Source organism: Oncorhynchus mykiss, chromosome 23, assembly GCF_057628025.1.
Source record: "Oncorhynchus mykiss isolate SJ-2025 chromosome 23, ASM5762802v1, whole genome shotgun sequence".
Lineage (NCBI taxonomy): Eukaryota > Metazoa > Chordata > Actinopteri > Salmoniformes > Salmonidae > Oncorhynchus > Oncorhynchus mykiss.
In genome coordinates, this window is record NC_143044.1 from 63,235,944 (window position 1) to 63,262,890 (window position 26,947).

Sequence of the window (26,947 nt, forward strand, 5' to 3'; positions counted from 1 at the left end):
GTACTGGAGGACCAGAGTTGGGGGTACTGGAGGACCAAAGTTGGGGGTACTGGAGGACCAGGGTTGGGGGTACTGGGGGACCAGGGTTGGAGGTACTGGGGGACCAGGGTTGGGGACCAGGGTTGGGGGTACTGGAGGACCAGGGTTGGGGACCAGGGTTGGGGGTACTGGAGGACCAGGGTTGGGGACCAGGGTTGGGGGTACTGGAGGACCAGGGTTGGGGACCAGGGTTGGGGGTACTGGAGGACCAGAGTTGGGGAACACAGTTGAGGGTACTGGAGGACCAGAGTTGGGGGTACTGGAGGTCCAGGGTTGGGGGTACTGGGGGACCAGGGTTGGGGGTACTGGAGGACCAGGGTTGGGGACCAGGGTTGGGGGTACTGGAGGACCAGGGTTGGGGACCAGGGTTGGGGCTACTGGAGGACCAGAGTTGGGGAACACTGTTGGGGGTACTGGAGGACCAGAGTTGGGGGTACTGGAGGTCCAGGGTTGGGGGTACTGGAGGTCCACGGTTGGGGGTACTGGAGGTCCAGGGTTGGAGGTACTGGAGGACCAGGGTTGGGGGTACTGGAGGACCAGTGTTGGGGGTACTGGAGGACCAGAGTTGGGGGTACTGGAGGACCAGAGTTGGGGGTACTGGAGGACCAGAGTTGGGGGTACTGGAGGACCAGGGTTGGGGACCAGGGTTGGGGGTACTGGAGGACCAGAGTTGGGGAACACTGTTGGGGGTACTGGAGGATCAGAGTTGGGGGTACTGGGGGACCAGAGTTGGGGGTACTGGGGGACCAGAGCTGGGGGTACTGGGGGACCAGAGCTGGGGGTACTTGAGGACCAGAGTTGGGGGTACTGGAGGACTAGAGTTGGGGGTACTGGGGGAACAGGGTTGGGGAACAGGTTTGGGGGTACTGGAGGACCAGGGTTGGGGGTACTGGAGGACCAGTGTTGGGGGTACTGGAGGACCAGTGTTGGAGTTACTGGAGGGCCAGGGTTGGGGACCAGGGTTGGGGGTACTGGAGGACCAGAGTTGGGGAACACTGTTGGGGGTACTGGAGGACCAGAGTTGGGGGTACTGGAGGACCAGAGTTGGGGGTACTGGAGGACCAGAGTCGGGGGTACTGGAGGACCAGAGTCGGGGGTACTGGAGGACCAGAGTCGGGGGTACTGGAGGACCAGAGTCGGGGGTACTGGAGGACCAGAGTCGGGGGTACTGGAGGACCAGAGTCGGGGGTACTGGAGGACCAGAGTCGGGGGTACTGGAGGACCAGAGTCGGGGGTACTAGAGGACCAGAGTCGGGGGTACTGGAGGACCAGAGTCGGGGGTACTGGAGGACCAGAGTCGTGGGTACTGGAGGACCAGAGTCGTGGGTACTGGAGGACCAGAGTTGGGGAACAGGGTTGGGAGTACTGGAGGACCAGAGTTGGGGAACACTGTTGGGGGTACTGGAGGACCAGGGTTGGGGAACACTGTTGGGGGTACTGGAGGACCAGGGTTGGGGAACACTGTTGGGGGTACTGGAGGACCAGGGTTGGGGAACACTGTTGGGGGTACTGGAGGACCAGGGTTGGGGAACACTGTTGGGTGTACTGGAGGACCAGGGTTGGGGGTACTGGAGGACCAGGGTTGGGGACCAGAGTTGGGGAACAGGGTTGGGGGTACTGAAGGACCAGGGTTGGGGGTACTGGAGGACCAGGATTGGGTGTACTGGAGGACCACAGTTGGGGAACACTGTTGGGGGTACTGGAGGACCATGTTTGAGGACCAGGGTTGGGGGTACTGGAGGACCAGGGTTGGGGGTACTGGAGGACCAGGGTTGGGGAACACTGGTCTACAGCAACCAGGGCAGGGGATTCAGGACAGGCAGAGATGTGACAGACACCAGATCAGGCCTGTCTGTTCCTGCACTGAGGAATGAAACATCTAATTTATAGATCAGGCCTGTCTGTTCCGGCACTGAGGAATGGAACATCTAATTTATAGATCAGGCCTGTCTGTTCCTGCACTGAGGAATGGAACCGCTAATTTATAGATCAGGCCTGTCTGTTCCTGCACTGAGGAATGAAACATCTAATTTATAGATCAGGCCTGTCTGTTCCTGCACTGAGGAATGAAACATCTAATTCATAGATCAGGCCTGTCTGTTCCTGCACTGAGGAAGGGAACAGCTTTGGCTCATTCATTTCCCTCCTCTCCCCTGGAACTATTCCCCAAGTCGTTGCTGTAAATGACAATGTGTTCTCAGTCAACCGACCTGGTAAAATAAGGTTTAAATAATATACAACAAACATTTTCTATTTTTTTATTTGTACAAAGACAAGACATTTATAACCATAGACATTCTGCAGCGTGTTGTGTTCTACTTGGGTCCCAGCATCTCGTGTGGCTTGACCCACGCGTCAAACTCTTCTGCTGTCAGGTATCCTAGCTTGATAGCAGTTTCCTTGAGATTTCCTCCCTCTTTGTGAGCCGTCTTGGCAATCTTAGCAGCTTTGTCATAACCTGTTGAAGATGGAGAAGGGATGAATTCAGACGTTAAAATACTGGAGCATCATTAAGACTGAGACTGATGACAAACCATGACCTTCTACTTCCTCAACGTCTAAACACTGAAGACCTGAGCCTCAGAGAACACAATTAAGGAACCAATAGCAGACCCTCGAAGACGATATACAGTGGGGTAAAAAAGTATTTAGTCAGCCACCAATTGTGCAAGTTCTCCCACTTAAAGATGAGAGAGGCCTGTAATTTTCATCATAGGTACACTTCAACTATGACAGACAAAATGAGAAAAAAAATCCAGTAGGATTTTTTATGAATTTATTTGCAAATTATGGTGGAAAATAAGTATTGTATGTGGTCGTGACAGTTGGCGGTCCCAACCGAGATCTCCTGGGTTCTGTAATGTCCCAACCGAGATCTCCTGGGTTCTGTAATGTCCCAACCGAGAACTCCAGGGTTCTGTAATGTCCCAACCGAGATCTCCTGGGTTCTGTAATGTCCCAACAGAGAACTCCTGGGTTCTGTAATGTCCTAACAGAGAACTCCTGGGTTCTGTAATGTCCCAACAGAGAACTCCTGGGTTCTGTAATGTCCCAACAGAGAACTCCGGGGTTCTGTAATGTCCCAACAGAGAACTCCGGGGTTCTGTAATGTCCCAACAGAGAACTCCTGGGTTCTGTAATGTCCCAACCGAGAACTCCGGGGTTCTGTAATGTCCCAACAGAGAACTCCTGGGTTCTGTAATGTCCCAACAGAGAACTCCTGGGTTCTGTAATGTCCCAACCGAGAACTCCTGGGTTCTGTAATGTCCCAACCGAGAACTCCTGGGTTCTGTAATGTCCCAACAGAGACCTCCGGGGTTCTGTAATGTCCCAACAGAGAACTCCTGGGTTCTGTAATGTCTGACCGGAGCCAAGAGGGGAGACAGGTGCAGCTGGGTCTGATGGGGATATCTGTTGCTTCCTACATCAAGTTAACACTCCTGTAACGCCGCTGTGGCCCTCTGGGGGAAGGGGGGGGCTCCTGTTAACCACAGTGTCTGACAGGGGAGAGAGGACATGACACTATCTCCACTCCCACCAGCAGACTCCCTACACACTAAGCCACCAGACAGAGGGTGGACTCCCTACACACTAAGCCACCAGACAGAGGGTGGACTCCCTACACACTAAGCCACCAGACAGAGGGTGGACTCCCTACACACTAAGCCACCAGACAGAGTGGACTGTCTCAGTAGGACTCCATCTACTGCAGTAGACAGACTCACTGTGCTGTACAGCGAAACATCTCATTGACAATACTCACATTACAGTCTGGTGGATCTCAGCACTGTTGCAATGTGGGACTGTGAGTTACTGCCCTCTAGTGGTTACAAGTGAAAGACCGATGGATAACCTGTTGATTTCTCCTGCAGTTGTATTCTGCACAGTAAATCAAATCAATGTATTTATAAAGGACTTCTTACATCAGCTGATATCTCAAAGTGCTGTACAGAAACCCCAAACAGCAAGCAGTGCAGGTGTAGAAGCACAGTGGCTAGGAAAAACTCCCAAGAAAGGCCAGAACCTAGGAAGAAACCTACAGAGGAACCAGGCTATGTGGGGTGGCTCTTCTGGCTGTGCCGGGGTGGAGATTATAACAGAACATGGCCAAGATGTTCAAATGTTCATAAATGACCAGCAGGGTCAAATAATAATAATCACAGTAGTTGTCGAGGGTGCAGCAAGTCAGCACCTCAGGAGTAAATGTCAGTTGGCTTTTCATAGCCGATCATTCAGAGTATCTCTACCGCTCCTGCTGTCTCTAGAGAGCAGGTATCTAGATCTCGTTCATGACTTTTGGTCCCCTGCTGTATGTACGTACACTACTTGGAAGCACGTACGGTACTACGACACATACCTATGTGTGGGTTGAGGGCGGTGACCAGCATCAAGGACTCGTTCATGAGTTTGTTGATCCTGTCGATGTTCGCTTCAATGCCCACCACACAGTTATCAGTGAAGGAGACTGAGGCATCCCCCAGCAGCCTGGCTGAGTTCAACACGTTCTTAATCTGGGAGGAGGAGGAGAGGAGGAGTTACATTATGACTGAGGCACCCCCCAGCAGCCTGGCTGAGTTCAACACTTAATCTGGGAGGAGGAGAGAGGAGGAGTTACATTATGACTGAGGCATCCCCCTGCAGCCTGGCTGAGGTCAACACTTAATCTGGGAGGAGGAGAGAGGAGGAGGAGGAGGAGTTACATTATGACTGAGGCATCCCCCTGCAGCCTGGCTGAGGTCAACACTTAATCTGGGAGGAGGAGTTACATTATGACTGAGGCATCCCCCTGCAGCCTGGCTGAGGTCAACACTTAATCTGGGAGGAGGAGAGAGGAGGAGTTACATTATGACTGAGGCATCCCCCAGCAGCCTGGCTGAGGTCAACACTTAATCTGGGAGGAGGAGTTACATTATGACTGAGGCATCCCCCAGCAGCCTGGCTGAGGTCAACACTTAATCTGGGAGGAGGAGAGAGGAGGAGGAGGAGTTACATTATGACTGAGGCATCCCCCTGCAGCCTGGCTGAGGTCAACACTTAATCTGGGAGGAGGAGTTACATTACGACTGAGGCATCCCCCAGCAGCCTGGCTGAGGTCAACACTTAATCTGGGAGGAGGAGAGAGGAGGAGTTACATTATGACTGAGGCATCCCCCAGCAGCCTGGCTGAGGTCAACACAATCTGGGAGGAGGAGAGAGGAGTTCCATTATGACTGAGGCATCCCCCAGCACTCTAGCTGATGTCAACACTTAATCTGGGAGGAGGAGTTACATTATGACTGAGGCATCCCCCAGCAGCCTGGCTGAGGTCAACACTTAATCTGGGAGGAGGAGTTACATTATGACTGAGGCATCCCCCAGCAGCCTGGCTGAGGTCAACACTTAATCTGGGAGGAGGAGGAGTTACATTATGACTGAGGCATCCCCCAGCAGCCTGGCTGAGGTCAACACTTAATCTGGGAGGAGGAGAGAGGAGGAGTTACATTATGACTGAGGCATCCCCCAGCAGCCTGGCTGAGGTCAACACTTAATCTGGGAGGAGGAGGAGAGGAGGAGTTACATTATGACTGAGGCATCCCCCAGCAGCCTGGCTGAGGTCAACACTTAATCTGGGAGGAGGAGAGAGGAGGAGTTACATTATGACTGAGGCATCCCCCAGCAGCCTGGCTGAGGTCAACACTTAATCTGGGAGGAGGAGAGAGGAGGAGTTACATTATGACTGAGGCATCCCCCAGCAGCCTGGCTGAGGTCAACACTTAATCTGGGAGGAGGAGAGAGGAGGAGTTACATTATGACTGAGGCATCCCCCAGCAGCCTGGCTGAGGTCAACACTTAATCTGGGAGGAGGAGGAGGAGGAGTTACATTATGACTGAGGCATCCCCCAGCAGCCTGGCTGAGGTCAACACTTAATCTGGGAGGAGGAGTTACATTATGACTGAGGCATCCCCCAGCAGCCTGGCTGAGGTCAACACTTAATCTGGGAGGAGGAGAGAGGAGGAGGAGGAGTTACATTATGACTGAGGCATCCCCCAGCAGCCTGGCTGAGGTCAACACTTAATCTGGGAGGAGGAGTTACATTATGACTGAGGCATCCCCCAGCAGCCTGGCTGATGTCATCACTTAATCTGGGAGGAGGAGTTACATTAAGACTGAGGCATCCCCCAGCAGCCTGGCTGAGGTCAACACTTAATCTGGGAGGAGGAGAGAGGAGGAGTTACATTATGACTGAGGCATCCCCCAGCAGCCTGGCTGATGTCATCACTTAATCTGGGAGGAGGAGTTACATTATGACTGAGGCATCCCCCAGCAGCCTGGCTGAGGTCAACACAATCTGGGAGGAGGAGAGAGGAGTTCCATTATGACTGAGGCATCCCCCAGCACTCTAGCTGATGTCAACACTTAATCTGGGAGGAGGAGAGGAGGAGTTACATTATGACTGAGGCATCCCCCAGCAGCCTGGCTGAGGTCAACACTTAATCTGGGAGGAGGAGGAGTTACATTATGACTGAGGCATCCCCCAGCAGCCTGGCTGAGGTCAACACTTAATCTGGGAGGAGGAGTTACATTATGACTGAGGCATCCCCCAGCAGCCTGGCTGAGGTCAACACTTAATCTGGGAGGAGGAGGAGTTACATTATGACTGAGGCATCCCCCAGCAGCCTGGCTGAGGTCAACAGTTAATCTGGGAGGAGGAGGAGTTACATTATGACTGAGGCATCCCCCAGCAGCCTGGCTGAGGTCAACAGTTAATCTGGGAGGAGGAGGAGTTACATTATGACTGAGGCATCCCCCAGCAGCCTGGCTGAGGTCAACACTTAATCTGGGAGGAGGAGTTACATTATGACTGAGGCATCCCCCTGCAGCCTGGCTGAGGTCAACAGTTAATCTGGGAGGAGGAGGAGTTACATTATGACTGAGGCATCCCCCAGCAGCCTGGCTGAGGTCAACACTTAATCTGGGAGGAGGAGTTACGTTATGACTGAGGCATCCCCCAGCAGCCTGGCTGAGGTCAACACTTAATCTGGGAGGAGGAGTTACATTATGACTGAGGCATCCCCCAGCAGCCTGGCTGAGGTCAACACTTAATCTGGGAGGAGGAGAGAGGAGGAGTTACATTATGACTGAGGCATCCCCCAGCAGCCTGGCTGAGTTCAACACTTAATCTGGGAGGAGGAGTTACATTATGACTGAGGCACCCCCCAGCAGCCTGGCTGAGGTCAACACTTAATCTGGGAGGAGGAGAGAGGAGGAGTTACATTATGACTGAGGCATCCCCCAGCAGCCTGGCTGAGGTCAACACTTAATCTGGGAGGAGGAGAGAGGAGGAGTTACATTATGACTGAGGCATCCCCCAGCAGCCTGGCTGAGGTCAACACTTAATCTGGGAGGAGGAGAGAGGAGGAGGAGGAGTTACATTATGACTGAGGCATCCCCCTGCAGCCTGGCTGAGGTCAACACTTAATCTGGGAGGAGGAGTTACATTATGACTGAGGCACCCCCCAGCAGCCTGGCTGATGTCATCACTTAATCTGGGAGGAGGAGTTACATTATGACTGAGGCATCCCCCAGCAGCCTGGCTGAGGTCAACACAATCTGGGAGGAGGAGAGAGGAGTTCCATTATGACTGAGGCATCCCCCAGCACTCTAGCTGATGTCAACACTTAATCTGGGAGGAGGAGAGGAGGAGTTACATTATGACTGAGGCATCCCCCAGCAGCCTGGCTGAGGTCAACACTTAATCTGGGAGGAGGAGGAGTTACATTATGACTGAGGCATCCCCCAGCAGCCTGGCTGAGGTCAACACTTAATCTGGGAGGAGGAGTTACATTATGACTGAGGCATCCCCCAGCAGCCTGGCTGAGGTCAACACTTAATCTGGGAGGAGGAGGAGTTACATTATGACTGAGGCATCCCCCAGCAGCCTGGCTGAGGTCAACAGTTAATCTGGGAGGAGGAGGAGTTACATTATGACTGAGGCATCCCCCAGCAGCCTGGCTGAGGTCAACAGTTAATCTGGGAGGAGGAGGAGTTACATTATGACTGAGGCATCCCCCAGCAGCCTGGCTGAGGTCAACACTTAATCTGGGAGGAGGAGTTACATTATGACTGAGGCATCCCCCTGCAGCCTGGCTGAGGTCAACAGTTAATCTGGGAGGAGGAGGAGTTACATTATGACTGAGGCATCCCCCAGCAGCCTGGCTGAGGTCAACACTTAATCTGGGAGGAGGAGTTACGTTATGACTGAGGCATCCCCCAGCAGCCTGGCTGAGGTCAACACTTAATCTGGGAGGAGGAGTTACATTATGACTGAGGCATCCCCCAGCAGCCTGGCTGAGGTCAACACTTAATCTGGGAGGAGGAGAGAGGAGGAGTTACATTATGACTGAGGCATCCCCCAGCAGCCTGGCTGAGTTCAACACTTAATCTGGGAGGAGGAGTTACATTATGACTGAGGCACCCCCCAGCAGCCTGGCTGAGGTCAACACTTAATCTGGGAGGAGGAGAGAGGAGGAGTTACATTATGACTGAGGCATCCCCCAGCAGCCTGGCTGAGGTCAACACTTAATCTGGGAGGAGGAGAGAGGAGGAGTTACATTATGACTGAGGCATCCCCCAGCAGCCTGGCTGAGGTCAACACTTAATCTGGGAGGAGGAGAGAGGAGGAGGAGGAGTTACATTATGACTGAGGCATCCCCCTGCAGCCTGGCTGAGGTCAACACTTAATCTGGGAGGAGGAGTTACATTATGACTGAGGCACCCCCCAGCAGCCTGGCTGAGGTAAACACTTAATCTGGGAGGAGGAGTTACATTATGACTGAGGCATCCCCCAGCAGCCTGGCTGAGGTCAACACTTAATCTGGGAGGAGGAGAGACACACACACACACACACACAGGCACTGACACACACACACACAATAACATAAGCACTATATGTACACATGGATTTAGTACTGTAGATATGTGGTGGTGGTGGAGGAGGGGCCTGAGGGCACAGTGTGCTGTGAAATCTGTGAACGTAATGTTTTTAAAATTGTATAAACTGCCTTAATCATGACGGACCCCAGGAAGAGTAGCTGCTGCCTTGACAGGAACTAATGGGGATCCATAATAAACTCCAGGAAGAGTAGCTGCTGCCTTGGCAGGAACTAATGGGGATCCATAATAAACCCCAGGAAGAGTAGCTGCTGCCTTGACAGGAACTAATGGGGATCCATAATAAACCCCAGGAAGAGTAGCTGCTGCCATGGCAGGAACTAATGGGGATCCATAATAAACCCCAGGAAGAGTAGCTGCTGCCTTGGCAGGAACTAATGGGGATCCATAATAAATACAAAGTATTGTCTCAGTCCACGGTGAAACTGGCCTATTAGCATCATCTTAGTCCACGATGAAACTGGCCTATTAGCATCGTCTTAGTCCACGGTGAAACTGGCCTATTAGCATCGTCTTAGTCCACGGTGAAACTGGCCTATTAGCATCGTCTTAGTCCACGGTGAAACTGGCCTATTAGCATTGTCTCAGTCCACGGTGAGACTGGCCTATTAGCATCGCCTTAGTCCACGGTGAAACTGGCCTATTAGCATCGCCTTAGTCCACGGTGAAACTGGCCTATTAGCATTGTCTTAGTCCATCGTGAAACTGGCCTATTAGCATTGTCTCAGTCCACGGTGAAACTGGCCTATTAGCATTGTCTCAGTCCACGGTGAAACTGGCCTATTAGCATCGTCTTAGTCCACGGTAATATCAGTTCTTACCATCATTGGCTTGAAGACGTTAAGCTCAAAGTGTCCGTTGCTGCCTCCGATGGTCACAGCCACGTTGTTTCCCATAACCTGGGCTGCTACCATGGTCATGGCCTCACACTGGGTGGGGTTAACTTTCCCTGTAAAATATACATACACACAGTTAAAACCCAGTGGGTCAAACCCATATTAGTTAAAACCCTGTGGGTCAAACCCATATTAGTTAAAACCCAGTGGGTCAAACCCATATTAGTTAAAACCCAGTGGGTCAAACCCATATTAGTTAAAACCCTGTGGGTCAAACCCTTATTAGTTAAAACCCTGTGGGTCAAACCCATATTAGTTAAAACCCTGTGGGTCAAACCCATATTAGTTAAAACCCTGTGGGTCAAACCCATATTAGTTAAAACCCTGTGGGTCAAACCCATATTAGTTAAAACCCTGTGGGTCAAACCCATATTAGTTAAAACCCTGTGGGTCAAACCCATATTAGTTAAAACCCTGTGGGTCAAACCCATATTAGTTAAAACCCTGTGGGTCAAACCCATATTAGTTAAAACCCTGTGGGTCAAACCCATAGTAGTTAAAACCCTGTGGGTCAAACCCATATTAGTTAAAACCCATATTAGTTAAAACACATATTAGTTAAAACCCTGTGGGTCAAACCCATATTAGTTAAAACCCTGTGGGTCAAACCCATATTAGTTAAAACACACATTGGTTAAAACTCCATGGTTAAAACTCATATTAGTTAAAACCCATATTAGTTAAAACACAGTGGTTAAAACCCCATGGTTAATACTCATAGTGGTTAAAACCCCATGGTTAAAACTCATAGTGGTTAAAACCCCATGGTTAAAACTCATATTAGTTAAAACCTATATTAGTTAAAACACAGTGGTTAAAACCCCATGGTTAAAACTCATATTAGTTAAAACCTATATTAGTTAAAACACAGTGGTTAAAACCCCATGGTTAAAACTCATATTAGTTAAAACCTATATTAGTTAAAACACAGTGGTTAAAACCCCATGGTTAAAACAGTGGTTAAAACCCCATGGTTAAAACAGTGGTTAAAACCCCATGGTTAAAACAGTGGTTAAAACCCCATGGTTAAAACCCCATGGTTAAAACTCATAGTGGTTAAAACCCCATGGTTAAAACTCATATTAGTTAAAACCTATATTAGTTAAAACACAGTGGTTAAAACCCCATGGTTAAAACTCATATTAGTTAAAACCTATATTAGTTAAAACACAGTGGTTAAACCCCCATGGTTAAAACAGTGGTTAAAACCCCATGGTTAAAACAGTGGTTAAAACCCCATGGTTAAAACAGTGGTTAAAACCCCATGGTTAAAACCCCATGGTTAAAACCCCATGGTTAAAACCCCATGGTTAAAACTCATAGTGGTTAAAACCCCATGGTTACATGGTTAAAACCCCATGGTTAAAACAGTGGTTAAAACCCCATGGTTAAAACCCCATGGTTAAAACAGTGGTTAAAACCCCATGGTTAAAACAGTGGTTAAAACCCCATGGTTAAAACCCCATGGTTAAAACCCCATGGTTAAAACTCATAGTGGTTAAAACCCCATGGTTACATGGTTAAAACCCCATGGTTAAAACCCCATGGTTAAACCCCATAGTGGTTAAAACCCCATGGTTAAACCCCATAGTGGTTAAAACCCCATGGTTAAACCCCATGGTTAAACCCCATGGTTAAAACCCCATGGTTAAAACTCATATTTAGTTAAAACCTATATTAGTTAAAACACAGTGGTTAAACCCCCATGGTTAAAACAGTGGTTAAAACCCCATGGTTAAAACCCCATGGTTAAAACAGTGGTTAAAACCCCATGGTTAAAACAGTGGTTAAAACCCCATGGTTAAAACAGTGGTTAAAACCCCATGGTTAAAACCCCATGGTTAAAACCCCATGGTTAAAACCCCATGGTTAAAACTCCATGGTTAAAACTCCATGGTTACATGGTTAAAACCCCATGGTTAAAACAGTGGTTAAAACCCCATGGTTAAAACCCTATGGTTAAAACAGTGGTTAAAACCCCATGGTTAAAACAGTGGTTAAAACCCCATGGTTAAAACCCCATGGTTAAAACTCATAGTGGTTAAAACCCCATGGTTAAACCCCATAGTGGTTAAAACCCCATGGTTAAACCCCATAGTGGTTAAAACCCCATGGTTAAACCCCATGGTTAAACCCCATGGTTAAACCCCATGGTTAAAACCCCATGGTTAAACCCCATGGTTAAAACCCCATGGTTAAAACCCCATGGTTAAAACCCCATGGTTAAACCCCATGGTTAAAACCCCATGGTTAAAACCCATGGTTAAAACCCCATGGTTAAAACCCCATAGTGGTTAAAACCCCATGGTTACATGGTTAAAACCCCATGGTTAAAACCCCATAGTGGTTAAAACCCCATGGTTACATGGTTAAAACCCCATGGTTAAACCCCATGGTTAAAACCCCATGGTTACATGGTTAAAACCCCATGGTTAAAACCCCATGGTTAAAACCCCATGGTTAAACCCCATGGTTAAAACCCCATGGTTAAACCCCATGGTTAAACCCCATGGTTAAACCCCATGGTTAAACCCCATGGTTAAGACCCCATGGTTAAACCCCATAGTGGTTAAAACACCCATGGTTAAAACCCCATGGTTAAAACCCCATGGTTAAACCCCATGGTTAAAACCCCATGGTTAAAACCCCATGGTTAAAACCCCATGGTTAAACCCCCATAGTGGTTAAAACCCCATGGTTAAAACCCATGGTTAAACCCCCATAGTGGTTAAAACAGTGGTTAATACTCATAGTGGTTAAACCCCATGGTTAATACTCATAGTGGTTAAACCCCATGGTTAAACCCCATGGTTAAACCCCATGGTTAATGCTCATAGTGGTTAAACCCCATGGTTAAACCCCATGGTTAATGCTCATAGTGGTTAAACCCCATGGTTAAACCCCATGGTTAATACTCATAGTGGTTAAACCCCATGGTTAAAACCCCATGGTTAAACCCCATGGTTAAAACCCCATGGTTAAACCCCATGGTTAAACCCCATGGTTAAACCCCATAGTGGTTAAACCCCATGGTTAAAACCCCATGGTTAAACCCCATGGTTAAAACCCCATGGTTAAAACCCCATGGTTAAAACCCCATGGTTAAACCCCATAGTGGTTAAACCCCATGGTTAAACCCCATGGTTAAAACCCCATGGTTAAACCCCATAGTGGTTAAACCCCATGGTTAAACCCCATGGTTAAAACCCCATGGTTAAAACCCCATGGTTAAACCCCATGGTTAAAACCCCATGGTTAAACCCCATAGTGGTTAAACCCCATGGTTAAACCCCATAGTGGTTAAACCCCATGGTTAAACCCCATAGTGGTTAAACCCCATGGTTAAAACCCCATGGTTTAAACCCCATGGTTAAAACCCATGGTTAAAACCCCATGGTTAAACCCCATGGTTAAAACCTCATGGTTAAAACCCCATGGTTAAAACCCCATGGTTAATACTCATAGTGGTTAAACCCCATAGTGGTTAAACCCCATGGTTAAACCCCATGGTTAAAACCTCATGGTTAAAACCTCATGGTTAAAACCTCATGGTTAAAACCCCATGGTTAAAACCCCATGGTTAAAACCTCATGGTTAAAACCTCATGGTTAAAACCCCATGGTTTAAACCCCATGGTTAAAACCCATGGTTAAAACCCCATGGTTAAACCCCATGGTTAAAACCTCATGGTTAAAACCCCATGGTTAAAACCCCATGGTTAATACTCATAGTGGTTAAACCCCATAGTGGTTAAACCCCATGGTTAAACCCCATGGTTAAAACCTCATGGTTAAAACCTCATGGTTAAAACCTCATGGTTAAAACCCCATGGTTAAAACCCCATGGTTAAAACCTCATGGTTAAAACCTCATGGTTAAAACCCCATGGTTAAAACGCCATGGTTAATACTCATAGTGGTTAAAACCCCATGGTTAAAACCCCATGGTTAATACTCATAGTGGTTAAAACAGTGGTTAAAACCCCATGGTTAAAACTCAGTGGTTAAACCCCATGGTTAATACTCATAGTGGTTAAAACAGTGGTTAAAACAGTGGTTAAAACCCCATGGTTAAAACCCCATGGTTAAAACCCCATGGTTAAACCCCATGGTTAAAACCCCATGGTTAAACCCCATGGTTAAAACCCCATGGTTAAACCCCATGGTTAAAACCCCATGGTTAAAACTCATAGTGGTTAAACCCCATAGTTAAACCCCATAGTGGTTAAACCCCATAGTGGTTAAACCCCATAGTGGTTAAACCCCATAGTGGTTAAACCCCATGGTTAAAACCCCATGGTTAAACCCCATGGTTAAAACCCCATGGTTAAACCCCATGGTTAAACCCCATAGTGGTTAAACCCCATAGTGGTTAAACCCCATGGTTAAAACCCCATGGTTTAAACCCCATGGTTAAAACCCCATGGTTAAAACCCATGGTTAAAACCCCATGGTTAAACCCCATGGTTAAAACCTCATGGTTAAAACCCCATGGTTAAAACCCCATGGTTAATACTCATAGTGGTTAAACCCCATAGTGGTTAAACCCCATGGTTAAAACCTCATGGTTAAAACCTCATGGTTAAAACCTCATGGTTAAAACCTCATGGTTAAAACCCCATGGTTAAAACCTCATGGTTAAAACCCCATGGTTAAAACCTCATGGTTAAAACCTCATGGTTAAAACCTCATGGTTAAAACCCCATGGTTAAAACGCCATGGTTAATACTCAGTGGTTAAAACCCCATGGTTAAAACCCCATGGTTAATACTCATAGTGGTTAAAACAGTGGTTAAAACCCCATGGTTAAAACTCAGTGGTTAAACCCCATGGTTAATACTCATAGTGGTTAAAACAGTGGTTAAAACAGTGGTTAAAACTCAGTGGTTAAACCCCATGGTTAATACTCATAGTGGTTAAAACAGTGGTTAAAACCCCATGGTTAAAACCCCATGGTTAAAACCCCATGGTTAAAACCCCATGGTTAAAACTCATAGTGGTTAAAACCCCACAGTCGACGACCCTGTTCAGCTCTTTCCCCCCCGATCAAACTGTTGTTGTTTTTTACTGTTACAAACTGTTCTACTGACAGGTTGTGGGTAGCTAGAGAGGTAGTCTGAATAAAGACAGGTTGTGGGTAGCTAGAGAGGTAGTCTGACTAAAGGCAGGTTGTTGGTAGCTAGAGAGGCTGTCTGAATAAAGACAGGTTGTGGGTAGCTAGAGAGGCTGTCTGAATAAAGACAGATTGTGGGTAGCTAGAGAGGTAGTCTGAATAAAGACAGGTTGTGGGTAGCTAGAGAGGTAGTCTGACTAAAGGCAGGTTGTTGGTAGCTAGAGAGGCTGTCTGAATAAAGACAGGTTGTGGGTAGCTAGAGAGGCTGTCTGAATAAAGACAGATTGTGGGTAGCTAGAGAGGCTGTCTGACTAAATACAGGTTGTGGGTAGCTAGAGAGGCTGTCTGAATAAAGACAGGTTGTGGGTAGCTATAGAGGCTGTCTGACTAAAGACAGGTTGTGGGTAGCTAGAGAGGCTGTCTGAATAAAGACAGGTTGTGGGTAGCTAGAGAGGCTGTCTGACTAAATACAGGTTGTGGGTAGCTAGAGAGGCTGTCTGAATAAAGACAGGTTGTTGGTAGCTAGAGAGGCTGTCTGAATAAAGACAGGTTGTGGGTAGCTAGAGAGGTAGTATGACTAAAGGCAGGTTGTTGGTAGCTAGAGAGGTAGTCTGACTAAAGACAGGTTGTTGGTAGCTAGAGAGGTAGTCTGACTAAAGGCAGGTTGTGGGTAGCTAGAGAGGCTGTCTGACTAAAGACAGGTTGTTGGTAGCTAGAGAGGTAGTCTGACTAAAGGCAGGTTGTGGGTAGCTAGAGAGGCTGTCTGACTAAAGGCAGGTTGTGGGTAGCTAGAGAGGCTGTCTGACTAAAGACAGGTTGTGGGTAGCTAGAGAGGTAGTCTGACTAAAGGCAGGTTGTTGGTAGCTAGAGAGGTAGTCTGAATAAAGGCAGGTTGTGGGTAGCTAGAGAGGCTGTCTGAATAAAGACAGGTTGTGGGTAGCTAGAGAGGCTGTCTGAATAAAGAGAGGTTGTGGGTAGCTAGAGAGGTAGTCTGAATAAAGACAGGTTGTGGGTAGCTAGAGAGGTAGTCTGAATAAAGACAGGTTGTGGGTAGCTAGAGGGGTAGTCTGACTAAAGACAGGTTGTGGGTAGCTAGAGAGGCTGTCTGAATAAAGACAGGTTGTGGGTAGCTAGAGAGGTAGTCTGAATAAAAACAGGTTGTGGGTAGCTAGAGAGGCTGTCTGAATAAAGGCAGGTTGTAGGTAGCTAGAGAGGTAGTCTGACTAAAGACAGGTTGTGGGTAGCTAGAGAGGCTGTCTGAATAAAGACAGGTTGTGGGTAGCTAGAGAGGTAGTCTGAATAAAAACAGGTTGTGGGTAGCTAGAGAGGCTGTCTGAATAAAGGCAGGTTGTAGGTAGCTAGAGAGGTAGTCTGACTAAAGACAGGTTGTGGGTAGCTAGAGGGGTAGTCTGACTAAAGACAGGTTGTGGGTAGCTAGAGAGGCTGTCTGAATAAAGGCAGGTTGTTGGTAGCTAGAGAGACTGTCTGAATAAAGGCAGGTTGTTGGTAGCTAGAGAGGCTGTCTGACTAAAGACAGGTTGTGGGTAGCTAGAGAGGTAGTCTGACTAAAGGCAGGTTGTTGGTAGCTAGAGAGGTAGTCTGAATAAAGGCAGGTTGTGGGTAGCTAGAGAGGCTGTCTGACTAAAGACAGGTTGTGGGTAGCTAGAGAGGCTTTCTGAATAAAGACAGGTTGTGGGTAGCTAGAGAGGTAGTCTGACTAAAGGCAGGTTGTGGGTAGCTAGAGAGGCTGTCTGACTAAAGGCAGGTTGTGGGTAGCTAGAGAGGTAGTCTGACTAAAGACAGGTTGTGGGTAGCTAGCGAGGCTATCTGACTAAAGACAGGTTGCGGGTAGCTAGAGAGGCAGTCTGAATAAAGACAGGTTGCGGGTAGCTAGAGAGGCAGTCTGAATAAAGACAGGTTGCGGGTAGCTAGATAGTATTTATAACATCTCCTGCTGAAGTAGAGGTCAAGAGGGGGAAGTAAAGGCCTGGACAAAAATACATCTTTAAACCAGACCCACCCTGGATGTGGCGTGGATGATTTCTGACAGCTGGGAGTTAGGTGGGGTCATGTAGCTCTGTTCAGACAGCTGGGAGTTAGGTGGGGTCATGTAGCTCTTTTATAACAGCTGGGAGTTAGGTGGGGTCATGTAGCTCTGTTATAACAGCTGGGAGTTAGGTGGGGTCATGAAGCTCTGTTATAACAGCTGGGAGTTAGGTGGGGTCATGTAGCTCTGTTCAGACAGCTGGGAGTTAGGTGGGGTCATGTAGCTCTGTTATAACAGCTGGGAGTTAGGCGGGGTCATGTAGCTCTGTTATAACAGCTGGGAGTTAGGCGGGGTCATGTAGCTCTGTTATAACAGCTGGGAGTTAGGTGGGGTCATGTAGCTCTGTTCAGACAGCTGGGAGTTAGGTGGGGTCATGTAGCTCTGTTATAACAGCTGGGAGTTAGGTGGGGTCATGTAGCTCTGTTCAGACAGCTGGGCGTTAGGTGGCGTCATGTAGCTCTGTTATAACAGCTGGGAGTTAGGTGGGGTCATGTAGCTCTGTTCAGACAGCTGGGAGTTAGGTGGGGTCATGTAGCTCTGTTCAGACAGCTGGGAGTTAGGTGGGGTCATGTAGCTCTGTTCAGACAGCTGGGAGTTAGGTGGGGTCATGTAGCTCTGTTCAGACAGCTGGGAGTTAGGTGGGGTCATGTAGCTCTGTTCAGACAGCTGGGAGTTAGGTGTGGTCATGTAGCTCTGTTCAGACAGCTGGGAGTTAGGTGGGGTCATGTAGCTCTGTTCAGACAGCTGGGAGTTAGGTGGGGTCATGTAGCTCTGTTATAACAGATGGGAGTTAGGTGGGGTCATGTAGCTCTGTTATAACAGCTGGGAGTTAGGTGGGGTCATGTAGCTCTGTTATAACAGCTGGGAGTTAGGTGGGGTCATGTAGCTCTGTTATAACAGCTGGGAGTTAGGTGGGGTCATGTAGCTCTGTTATAACAGCTGGGAGTTAGGTGGGGTCATGTAGCTCTGTTCAGACAGCTGGGAGTTAGGTGGGGTCATGTAGCTCTGTTATAACAGCTGGGAGTTAGGTGGGGTCATGTAGCTCTGTTCAGACAGCTGGGAGTTAGGTGGGGTCATGTAGCTCTGTTCAGACAGCTGGGAGTTAGGTGGGGTCATGTAGCTCTGTTATAACAGCTGGGAGTTAGGTGGGGTCATGTAGCTCTGTTCAGACAGCTGGGAGTTAGGTGGGGTCATGTAGCTCTGTTCAGACAGCTGGGAGTTAGGTGGGGTCATGTAGCTCTGTTCAGACAGCTGGGAGTTAGGTGGGGTCATGTAGCTCTGTTCAGACAGCTGGGAGTTAGGTGTGGTCATGTAGCTCTGTTCAGACAGCTGGGAGTTAGGTGGGGTCATGTAGCTCTGTTCAGACAGCTGGGAGTTAGGTGGGGTCATGTAGCTCTGTTCAGACAGCTGGGAGTTAGGTGGGGTCATGTAGCTCTGTTCAGACAGCTGGGAGTTAGGTGGGGTCATGTAGCTCTGTTCAGACAGCTGGGAGTTAGGTGGGGTCATGTAGCTCTGTTCAGACAGCTGGGAGTTAGGTGGGGTCATGTAGCTCTGTTCAGACAGCTGGGAGTTAGGTGGGGTCATGTAGCTCTGTTATAACAGCTGGGAGTTAGGTGGGGTCATGTAGCTCTGTTATAACAGCTGGGAGTTAGGTGGGGTCATGTAGCTCTGTTCAGACAGCTGGGAGTTAGGTGGGGTCATGTAGCTCTGTTCAGACAGCTGGGAGTTAGGTGGGGTCATGTAGCTCTGTTCAGACAGCTGGGAGTTAGGTGGGGTCATGTAGCTCTGTTCAGACAGCTGGGAGTTAGGTGGGGTCATGTAGCTCTGTTCAGACAGCTGGGAGTTAGGTGGGGTCATGTAGCTCTGTTCAGACAGCTGGGAGTTAGGTGGGGTCATGTAGCTCTGTTATAACAGCTGGGAGTTAGGTGGGGTCATGTAGCTCTGTTATAACAGCTGGGAGTTAGGTGGGGTCATGTAGCTCTGTTCAGACAGCTGGGAGTTAGGTGGGGTCATGTAGCTCTGTTCAGACAGCTGGGAGTTAGGTGGGGTCATGTAGCTCTGTTCAGACAGCTGGGAGTTAGGTGGGGTCATGTAGCTCTGTTCAGACAGCTGGGAGTTAGGTGGGGTCATGTAGCTCTGTTCAGACAGCTGGGAGTTAGGTGGGGTCATGTAGCTCTGTTCAGACAGCTGGGAGTTAGGTGGGGTCATGTAGCTCTGATGTAACAACCATTTCGCTACACTCGCATTAACATCTGCTAAACACGCGTATGTAACCAATCGAATTTGATTTGACAGTGAACTATATCGTGTTATGCTTGACAACAATGGTGAAAACCAGACTAGGGAAACTCACCAGGCATGATGCTGCTACCAGGCTCGTTCTCAGGCAGACAGAGTTCTCCCAGGCCAGAGCGGGGCCCGGACCCCAGGAAGCGGATATCATTGGCGATCTTCATCATACTGACGGCCACCGTGTTCAACGCGCCGCTCAGCTCCACCAGAGCATCGTGGGCCGCCAGAGCCTCAAATTTGTTGGGAGCAGTCACGAAAGGCAGACCTGGAGACAGGATGTGACATCATGTAGACAGGTTTTGATAAAAACAGAAACAATTCAAGGTTGACAGAGTACGTAATGTCTGACTTATGATAACAGCTGGGAGGGTAAAATGTAGCCATAACACCACAATGCAAACCCTCTGACAGAACCACGTGACTTGGTGTAAAGAGAAAACAGGAGAGGACCTAGTGCAGAGCCCTGGGGGACACCAGTAGTGAGACATTAGAGGACCTAGTGCAGAGCCCTGGGGTACACCAGTAGTGAAACATTATAGAGGACCTAGTGGAGAGCCCTCGGGGGACACCAGTAGTGAGACATTATAGAGGACCTAGTACAGAGCCCAGGGGGACACAAGTAGTGGGACATTAAAGAGGACCTAGTGCAGAGCCCTGGGGAACACCAGTAGTGGGACATTATAGAGGACCTAGTACAGAGCCCTGGGGGGACACCAGTAGTGATACATTAAAGAGGACCTAGTGCAGAGACCTGGGGGACACCAGTAGTGAGAAAACGTGGACCAGACATGACCATGATAACCATTATGAAGTGTGTGTGTGTGTGTATGTATGCATGTATGTAGCTTCCTGTACCTGTGAGAGAGGCGACAGTAGCTGCTACTTTCTCAGCGAAGCCGATGCGCGTGTTGAGGCCCGTGCCCACGGCAGTACCTCCTGCTGCCAGCTCATATATTCTGGGCATGGCCGTCTTCACTCGCTCAATACTGTACTTTACCTGCTGCACATACCCACCGAACTCCTGTAAAACCAAGAGAAACAGGACAGTTGGTCGACTGGTAGAAATACATTTTAAATGGCTCATTAGGACAGTTGGTCGGCTGGTAGAAATACATTTTAAATGGCTCATTAGGACAGTTGGTCGACTGGTAGAAATACATTTTAAATGGCTCATTGGGACAGTTGGTCAACTGGTGGAAATACATTTTAAATGGCTCATTAGGACAGTTGATCGACTGGTAGAAATACATTTTAAATGGCTCATTAGGACAGTTGGTCGGCTGGTAGAAATACATTTTAAATGGCTCATTAGGACAGTAGGTCGACTGGTAGAAATACATTTTAAATGGCTCATTAGGACAGTCGACTGGTAGAAATACATTTTAAATGGCTCATTAGGACAGTTGGTCGACTGGTAGAAATACATTTTAAATGGCTCATTAGGACAGTTGGTCGACTGGTAGAAATACATTTTAAATGGCTCATTAGGACAGTCGACTGGTAGAAATACATTTTAAATGGCTCATTAGGACAGTTGGTCGACTGGTAGAAATACATTTTAAATGGCTCATTGGGACAGTTGGTCGACTGGTAGAAATACATTTTAAATGGCTCATTAGGACAGTTGGTCGACTGGTAGAAATACATTTTAAATGGCTCATTAGGACAGTTGGTCGACTGGTAGAAATACATTTTAAATGGCTCATTAGGACAGTTGGTCGACTGGTAGAAATACATTTTAAATGGCTCATTAGGACAGTTTGACATCTAGCAGACTAGTATGTTACCACACTAGTGTTGCACGTACAGCACACCGAGACATCTGCACTTTTCCAATACAACACGAAAAACGGGTCGGTACAAAATGTTTGGAACTTTCGTTTCTTCTATCAAAAAAGTGTCACGTTTGGAGAAAAAAAAGTAAATGCTTTGAAATGAATTAAATTTGTCCAAGTTTATCATAAACCATCAACAGTTATTCATATTCCCTGCAACTTCCTCATGAGACAACGGCAAGGGAATGCCCGTCTGTGTGCTAATGTCAACCGTCTGCTGGTAGCTGGAAAGGCTAATGAGGCGATAATGCTAATGACAAACGTCTGCTGGTAGTTGGAAAGGCTAATGAGGCGATAATGCTAATGACAATCGTCTGCTGGTAGCTGGAAAGGCTTTCCCAAAAACCTTCTCAATTAAAAGTTTACTACAAAGTAGCCCATGCCTACCTGGCAGAATGACATCATGATTATTTACATCAATCCAGTGGCCATTTGTTCAGTAAAATTCCCTGCAACTTCCTCATGAGACAACGGCAAGGGAATGCCCGTCTGTGTGCTAATGTCAACCGTCTGCTGGTAGCTGGAAAGGCTAATGAGGCGATAATGCTAATGACAAACGTCTGCTGGTAGTTGGAAAGGCTAATGAGGCGATAATGCTAATGACAATCGTCTGCTGGTAGCTGGAAAGGCTTTCCCAAAAACCTTCTCAATTAAAAGTTTACTACAAAGTAGCCCATGCCTACCTGGCAGAATGACATCATGATTATTTACATCAATCCAGTGGCCATTTGTTCAGTAAAACTAAATACAGTGGGACTGAGAGCGAAACGCTTCTTTCTCTGCCATGTTATCATTTACGGTGTCGAGTATCGTGATTCTAAAACTGGTATCGTGACAACAACATATCACAGAGACGGGCACAAAGATTATCACGACATGACACTGGCCACAGCTGAATGAATCAATTAGCAACGTGATCATGATCATTTGAGACGCTGTCTTCAGTAATCCCCCGAGACACGTCACGGAGCTTTAAACAGCATCCTACAACCTTATGAGGTGTGTCTATGTCCTGCCCCTGTCCCAGAGACAACGGCACAGCGTCCTGCTCCTGTCCCAGAGACAACGGCACAGCGTCCTGCTCCTGTCCCAGAGACAACAGCACAGCGTCCTGCTCCTGTCCCAGAGACAACGGCACAGCGTCCTGCTCCTGTCCCAGAGACAACGGCACAGCGTCCTGCTCCTGTCCCAGAGACAACGGCACAGCGTCCTGCTCCTGTCCCAGAGACAACGGCACAGCGTCCTGCTCCTGTCCCAGAGACAACGGCACAGCGTCCTGCTCCTGTCCCAGAGACAACGGCACAGCGTCCTGCTCCTGTCCCAGAGACAACGGCACAGCGTCCTGCTCCTGTCCCAGAGACAACGGCACAGCGTCCTGCTCCTGTCCCAGAGACAACGGCACAGCGTCCTGCTCCTGTCCCAGAGACAACGGCACAGCGTCCTGCTCCTGTCCCAGAGACAACGGCACAGCGTCCTGCTCCTGTCCCAGAGACAACGGCACAGCGTCCTGCTCCTGTCCCAGAGACAACGGCACAGAGTCCTGCCCCTGTCCCAGAGACAACGGCACAGCGTCCTGCCCCTGTCCCAGAGACAACGGCACAGCGTCCTGCTCCTGTCCCAGAGACAACGGCACAGCGTCCTGCTCCTGTCCCAGAGACAACGGCACAGCGTCCTGCTCCTGTCCCAGAGACAACGGCACAGCGTCCTGCCCCTGTCCCAGAGACAACGGCACAGCGTCCTGTACCTGTCCCAGAGACAACGGCACAGCGTCCTGCTCCTGTCCCAGAGACAACGGCACAGCGTCCTGCTCCTGTCCCAGAGACAACGGCACAGCGTCCTGCTCCTGTCCCAGAGACAACGGCACAGCGTCCTGCTCCTGTCCCAGAGACAACGGCACAGCGTCCTGCTCCTGTCCCAGAGACAACGGCACAGCGTCCTGCCCCTGTCCCAGAGACAACGGCACAGCGTCCTGCTCCTGTCCCAGAGACAACGGCACAGCGTCCTGCCCCTGTCCCAGAGACAACGGCACAGCGTCCTGCTCCTGTCCCAGAGACAACGGCACAGCGTCCTGTACCTGTCCCAGAGACAACGGCACAGCGTCCTGCTCCTGTCCCAGAGACAACGGCACAGCGTCCTGTACCTGTCCCAGAGACAACGGCACAGCGTCCTGCTCCTGTCCCAGAGACAACGGCACAGCGTCCTGCTCCTGTCCCAGAGACAACGGCACAGCGTCCTGTACCTGTCCCAGAGACAACGGCACAGCGTCCTGTACCTGTCCCAGAGACAACGGCACAGCATCCTGTACCTGTCCCAGAGACAAGAGCACAGCGTCCTGTACCTGTCCCAGAGACAACGGCACAGCGTCCTGTACCTGTCCCAGAGACAACGGCACAGCGTCCTGCTCCTGTCCCAGAGACAACGGCACAGCGTCCTGCTCCTGTCCCAGAGACAACGGCACAGCGTCCTGCTCCTGTCCCAGAGACAACAGCACAGCGTCCTGTACCTGTCCCAGAGACAACGGCACAGCGTCCTGTACCTGTCCCAGAGACAACAGCACAGCATCCTGTACCTGTCCCAGAGACAAGAGCACAGCGTCCTGTACCTGTCCCAGAGACAACGGCACAGCGTCCTGTACCTGTCCCAGAGACAACGGCACAGCATCCTGTACCTGTCCCAGAGACAAGAGCACAGCGTCCTGTACCTGTCCCAGAGACAACGGCACAGCGTCCTGTACCTGTCCCAGAGACAACGGCACAGCGTCCTGTACCTGTCCCAGAGACAACAGCACAGCGTACTGTACCTGTCCTAGAGAAAACGGCACAACGTCCTGTGTGTGTGTGTACTGTACCTGTCCCAGAGACAACGGCACAGCGTCCTGTGTGTGTGTGCGTCCGATCTTGATGATGTCTTTAAACTCCACAGCCTTGGCGTGCAGGGCGTCGTGGAGGTGTTGTAGACCGGGCAGCAGAACCTCGTGGACCTCTTTGGCTGCTGCGATGTGCATGGCTGTGGGGAACGTATCGTTGGAGCTCTGCAAGAGCAGACAAGAGGTCAACAACAGGTCCATTCAAATACTCTGAAAGACCCAACTATTTACATTAAATACAGATTAATAGATATTTAAAAACTCTTTACCTGAGCTTATCAGATACCTATAAATACAAATACCCTCCTGAGGGCAAACGATACAGTCTGTTACCCTCCTGAGGGCAAACGCTACAGTCTGTTACCCTCCTGAGGGCAAACGCTACAGTCTGTTACCCTCCTGAGGGCAAACGCTACAGTCTGTTACCCTCCTGAGGGCAAACGCTACAGTCTGTTACCCTCCTGAGGGCAAACGCTACAGTCTGTTACCCTCCTGAGGGCAAACGCTACAGTCTGTTACCCTCCTGAGGGCAAACGCTACAGTCTGTTACCCTCCTGAGGGCAAACGCTACAGTCTGTTACCCTCCTGAGGGCAAACGCTACAGTCTGTTACCCTCCTGAGGGCAAACGCTACAGTCTGTTACCCTCCTGAGGGCAAACGCTACAGTCTGTTACCCTCCTGAGGGCAAACGCTACAGTCTGTTACCCTCCTGAGGGCAAACGCTACAGTCTGTTACCCTCCTGAGGGCAAACGCTACAGTCTGTTACCCTCCTGAGGGCAAACGCTACAGTCTGTTACCCTCCTGAGGGCAAACGCTACAGTCTGTTACCCTCCTGAGGGCAAACGCTACAGTCTATTACCCTCCTGAGGGCAAACGCTACAGTCTGTTACCCTTCTGAGGGTCCAAATAAAACTAGCTACTTCTATCTGGGTGAAAAACTGTTTATTTCCTTCTTCAACATTTAGTATGAAATGAGAAAGCGTTTCTGAATGGTTAGCCTACCTGGCTTTTGTTGACGTGGTCGTTGGGGTGAACAGGGTCCTTGCTCCCCAGCTTCCCTCCGAGGATCTCGATGGCCCTGTTGCTGATCACCTCGTTGACGTTCATGTTGGACTGAGTTCCTGACCCGGTCTGCCACACCACCAGAGGAAAATGGTCATCCAGCTTACCAGCTGCCACCTGGTAAAGGAACATGGACATCAGACCAGAGAGGTCAACATGGACATCAGACCCGAGAGATCAACATGCCTTAGTCTGGTCCAAGGAACATGGACATCAGACCAGGGAGGCCAACATGCCTTAGTCTGGTCCAAGGAACATGGACATCAGACCAGGGAGGCCAACATGGACATCAGACCAGAGAGGTCAACATGGACATCAGACCAGAGAGGTCAACATGGACATCAGACCAGAGAGGTCAACATGGACATCAGACCAGAGAGGTCAACATGGACATCAGACCAGAGAGACATCAGACCAGAGAGGTCAACATGGACATCAGACCAGAGAGGTCAACATGCCTTAGTCTGGTCCAAGGAATATGGACATCAGACCAGAGAGGCCAACATGGACATCAGACCAGGGAGGCCAACATGCCTTAGTCTGGTCCAAGGAATATGGACATCAGAACAGAGAGGCCAATATGCCTTAGTCTGGTCCAAGGAATATGGACATCAGAACAGAGAGGCCAACATGCCTTAGTCTGGTCCAAGGAACATGGACATCAGACCAGGGAGGCCAATATGCCTTAGTCTGGTCCAAGGAATATGGACATCAGACCAGGGAGGCCAACATGGACATCAGACCAGGGAGGTCAACATGCCTTAGTCTGGTCCAAGGAATATGGACATCAGACCAGGGAGGCCAACATGGACATCAGACCAGGGAGGCCAACATGCCTTAGTCTGGCCCAATGTTACATTTAGGTAATTAACATTTAGGTAATGTAACATTTGGGTAATTAAATTGTTCAGTATTGTACCAAGGCCGGTACCAAGGCCAAGACGGGTACCGAGGCCAAGACCAGTACCAAGGCCGGTACAGAAGGCCAAGGCCGGTACCAAGGCGGGTGCCAAGGCCAAGACCGGTACCAAGGCCAAGGCCGGTACAGAAGGCCAAGGCCGGTACCAAGGCCGGTACCAAGGCCAAGACCGGTACCAAGGCCAAGACCGGTACCAAGGCCAAGACCGGTACCAAGGCCCGTACCAAGACCGGTACCAAGGCCAAGACGGGTACCAAGGTCAGTACCAAGGCCAAGACCGGTACCAAGGTCAGTACCAAGGCCAAGACCGGTATCAAGGCCAGTACCAAGGCCAAGACCGGTACCAAGGCCAGTACCAAGGCCAAGACCGGTACCAAGGCATTCATCAGTAGAATGAGGCACCATGGCTAAATGTAACTAGTAGGACTAATGTAGCTAGCGAATAGCTTGATCCCAGATCTGTTTGTGCCGTCTTGCCAACAACACAAACAGGTCTGGGACCAGGCTAGGTAGCAAGGTCTAGTGCTCTGCGTTTTGCTCTGTACTGTATCAAAAGCTATAGCTATTCTCTACAGCAGTGTTGCCTAATGTTAGAACAAGACAGGTACCCAGGCTGATCTGTCTAATCTGTGTTAGAACTAGACAGGTACCCAGGCTGAGCTGTCTAATCTGTGTTAGAACTAGACAGGTACCCAGGCTGATCTGTCTAATCTGAGTTAGAACTAGATAGGTACCCAGGCTGATCTGTCTAATCTGAGTAAGAACTAGATAGGTACCCAGGCTGATCTGTCTAATCTGTGTTAGAACTAGACAGGTACCCAGGCTGATCTGTCTAATCTGTGTTAGTAGACAGGTACCCAGGCTGATCTGTCTAATCGGTGTTAGAACTAGACAGGTACCCAAGGCTGATCTGTCTAATCTGTGTTAGAACTAGACAGGTACCCAGG

The 26,947-nt window shown here is 49.4% G+C and overlaps 2 protein-coding genes across 2 annotated transcripts in view; both read right to left on the minus strand.

The window, feature by feature from the left end:
* Positions 1-2,276: 2,276 nt before the first annotated feature.
* fh (fumarate hydratase) overlaps positions 2,277-26,947 on the minus strand; it is a 30,433-nt gene continuing 5,762 nt past the window's right edge. Inside the window, exons 4-10 of the mRNA XM_036960021.2 lie at positions 25,022-25,198; positions 24,001-24,183; positions 20,173-20,338; positions 19,379-19,582; positions 9,793-9,920; positions 4,397-4,550; positions 2,277-2,497 (exon numbers count right to left, since the gene is read on the minus strand). Of these exons, the coding sequence (XP_036815916.2) occupies positions 2,355-2,497; positions 4,397-4,550; positions 9,793-9,920; positions 19,379-19,582; positions 20,173-20,338; positions 24,001-24,183; positions 25,022-25,198 (1,155 nt within the window). The 3' untranslated portion in view covers positions 2,277-2,354. The remainder of the gene's footprint in view (positions 2,498-4,396; positions 4,551-9,792; positions 9,921-19,378; positions 19,583-20,172; positions 20,339-24,000; positions 24,184-25,021; positions 25,199-26,947) is intronic.
* Positions 20,996-23,813, minus strand: LOC149972651 (uncharacterized). Its single transcript, XM_090218041.1, has 3 exons — positions 23,804-23,813; positions 23,735-23,754; positions 20,996-23,688 (listed from the first exon to the last, which is right to left on the minus strand). The coding sequence occupies exons 1-3, from the start codon at positions 23,811-23,813 to the stop codon at positions 22,054-22,056; spliced, it is 1,665 nt and encodes a 554-aa protein (XP_090074167.1). The 3' UTR covers positions 20,996-22,053.

Coding starts and splice junctions, on each gene's coding strand:
- LOC149972651 (XM_090218041.1), bottom strand. Junction 23,689..23,734: donor GTACAGGACGCTGTGCTCTT/GTCTCTGGGACA, acceptor TCTCTGGGACAG/GTACAGGACGCTGTGCCGTT.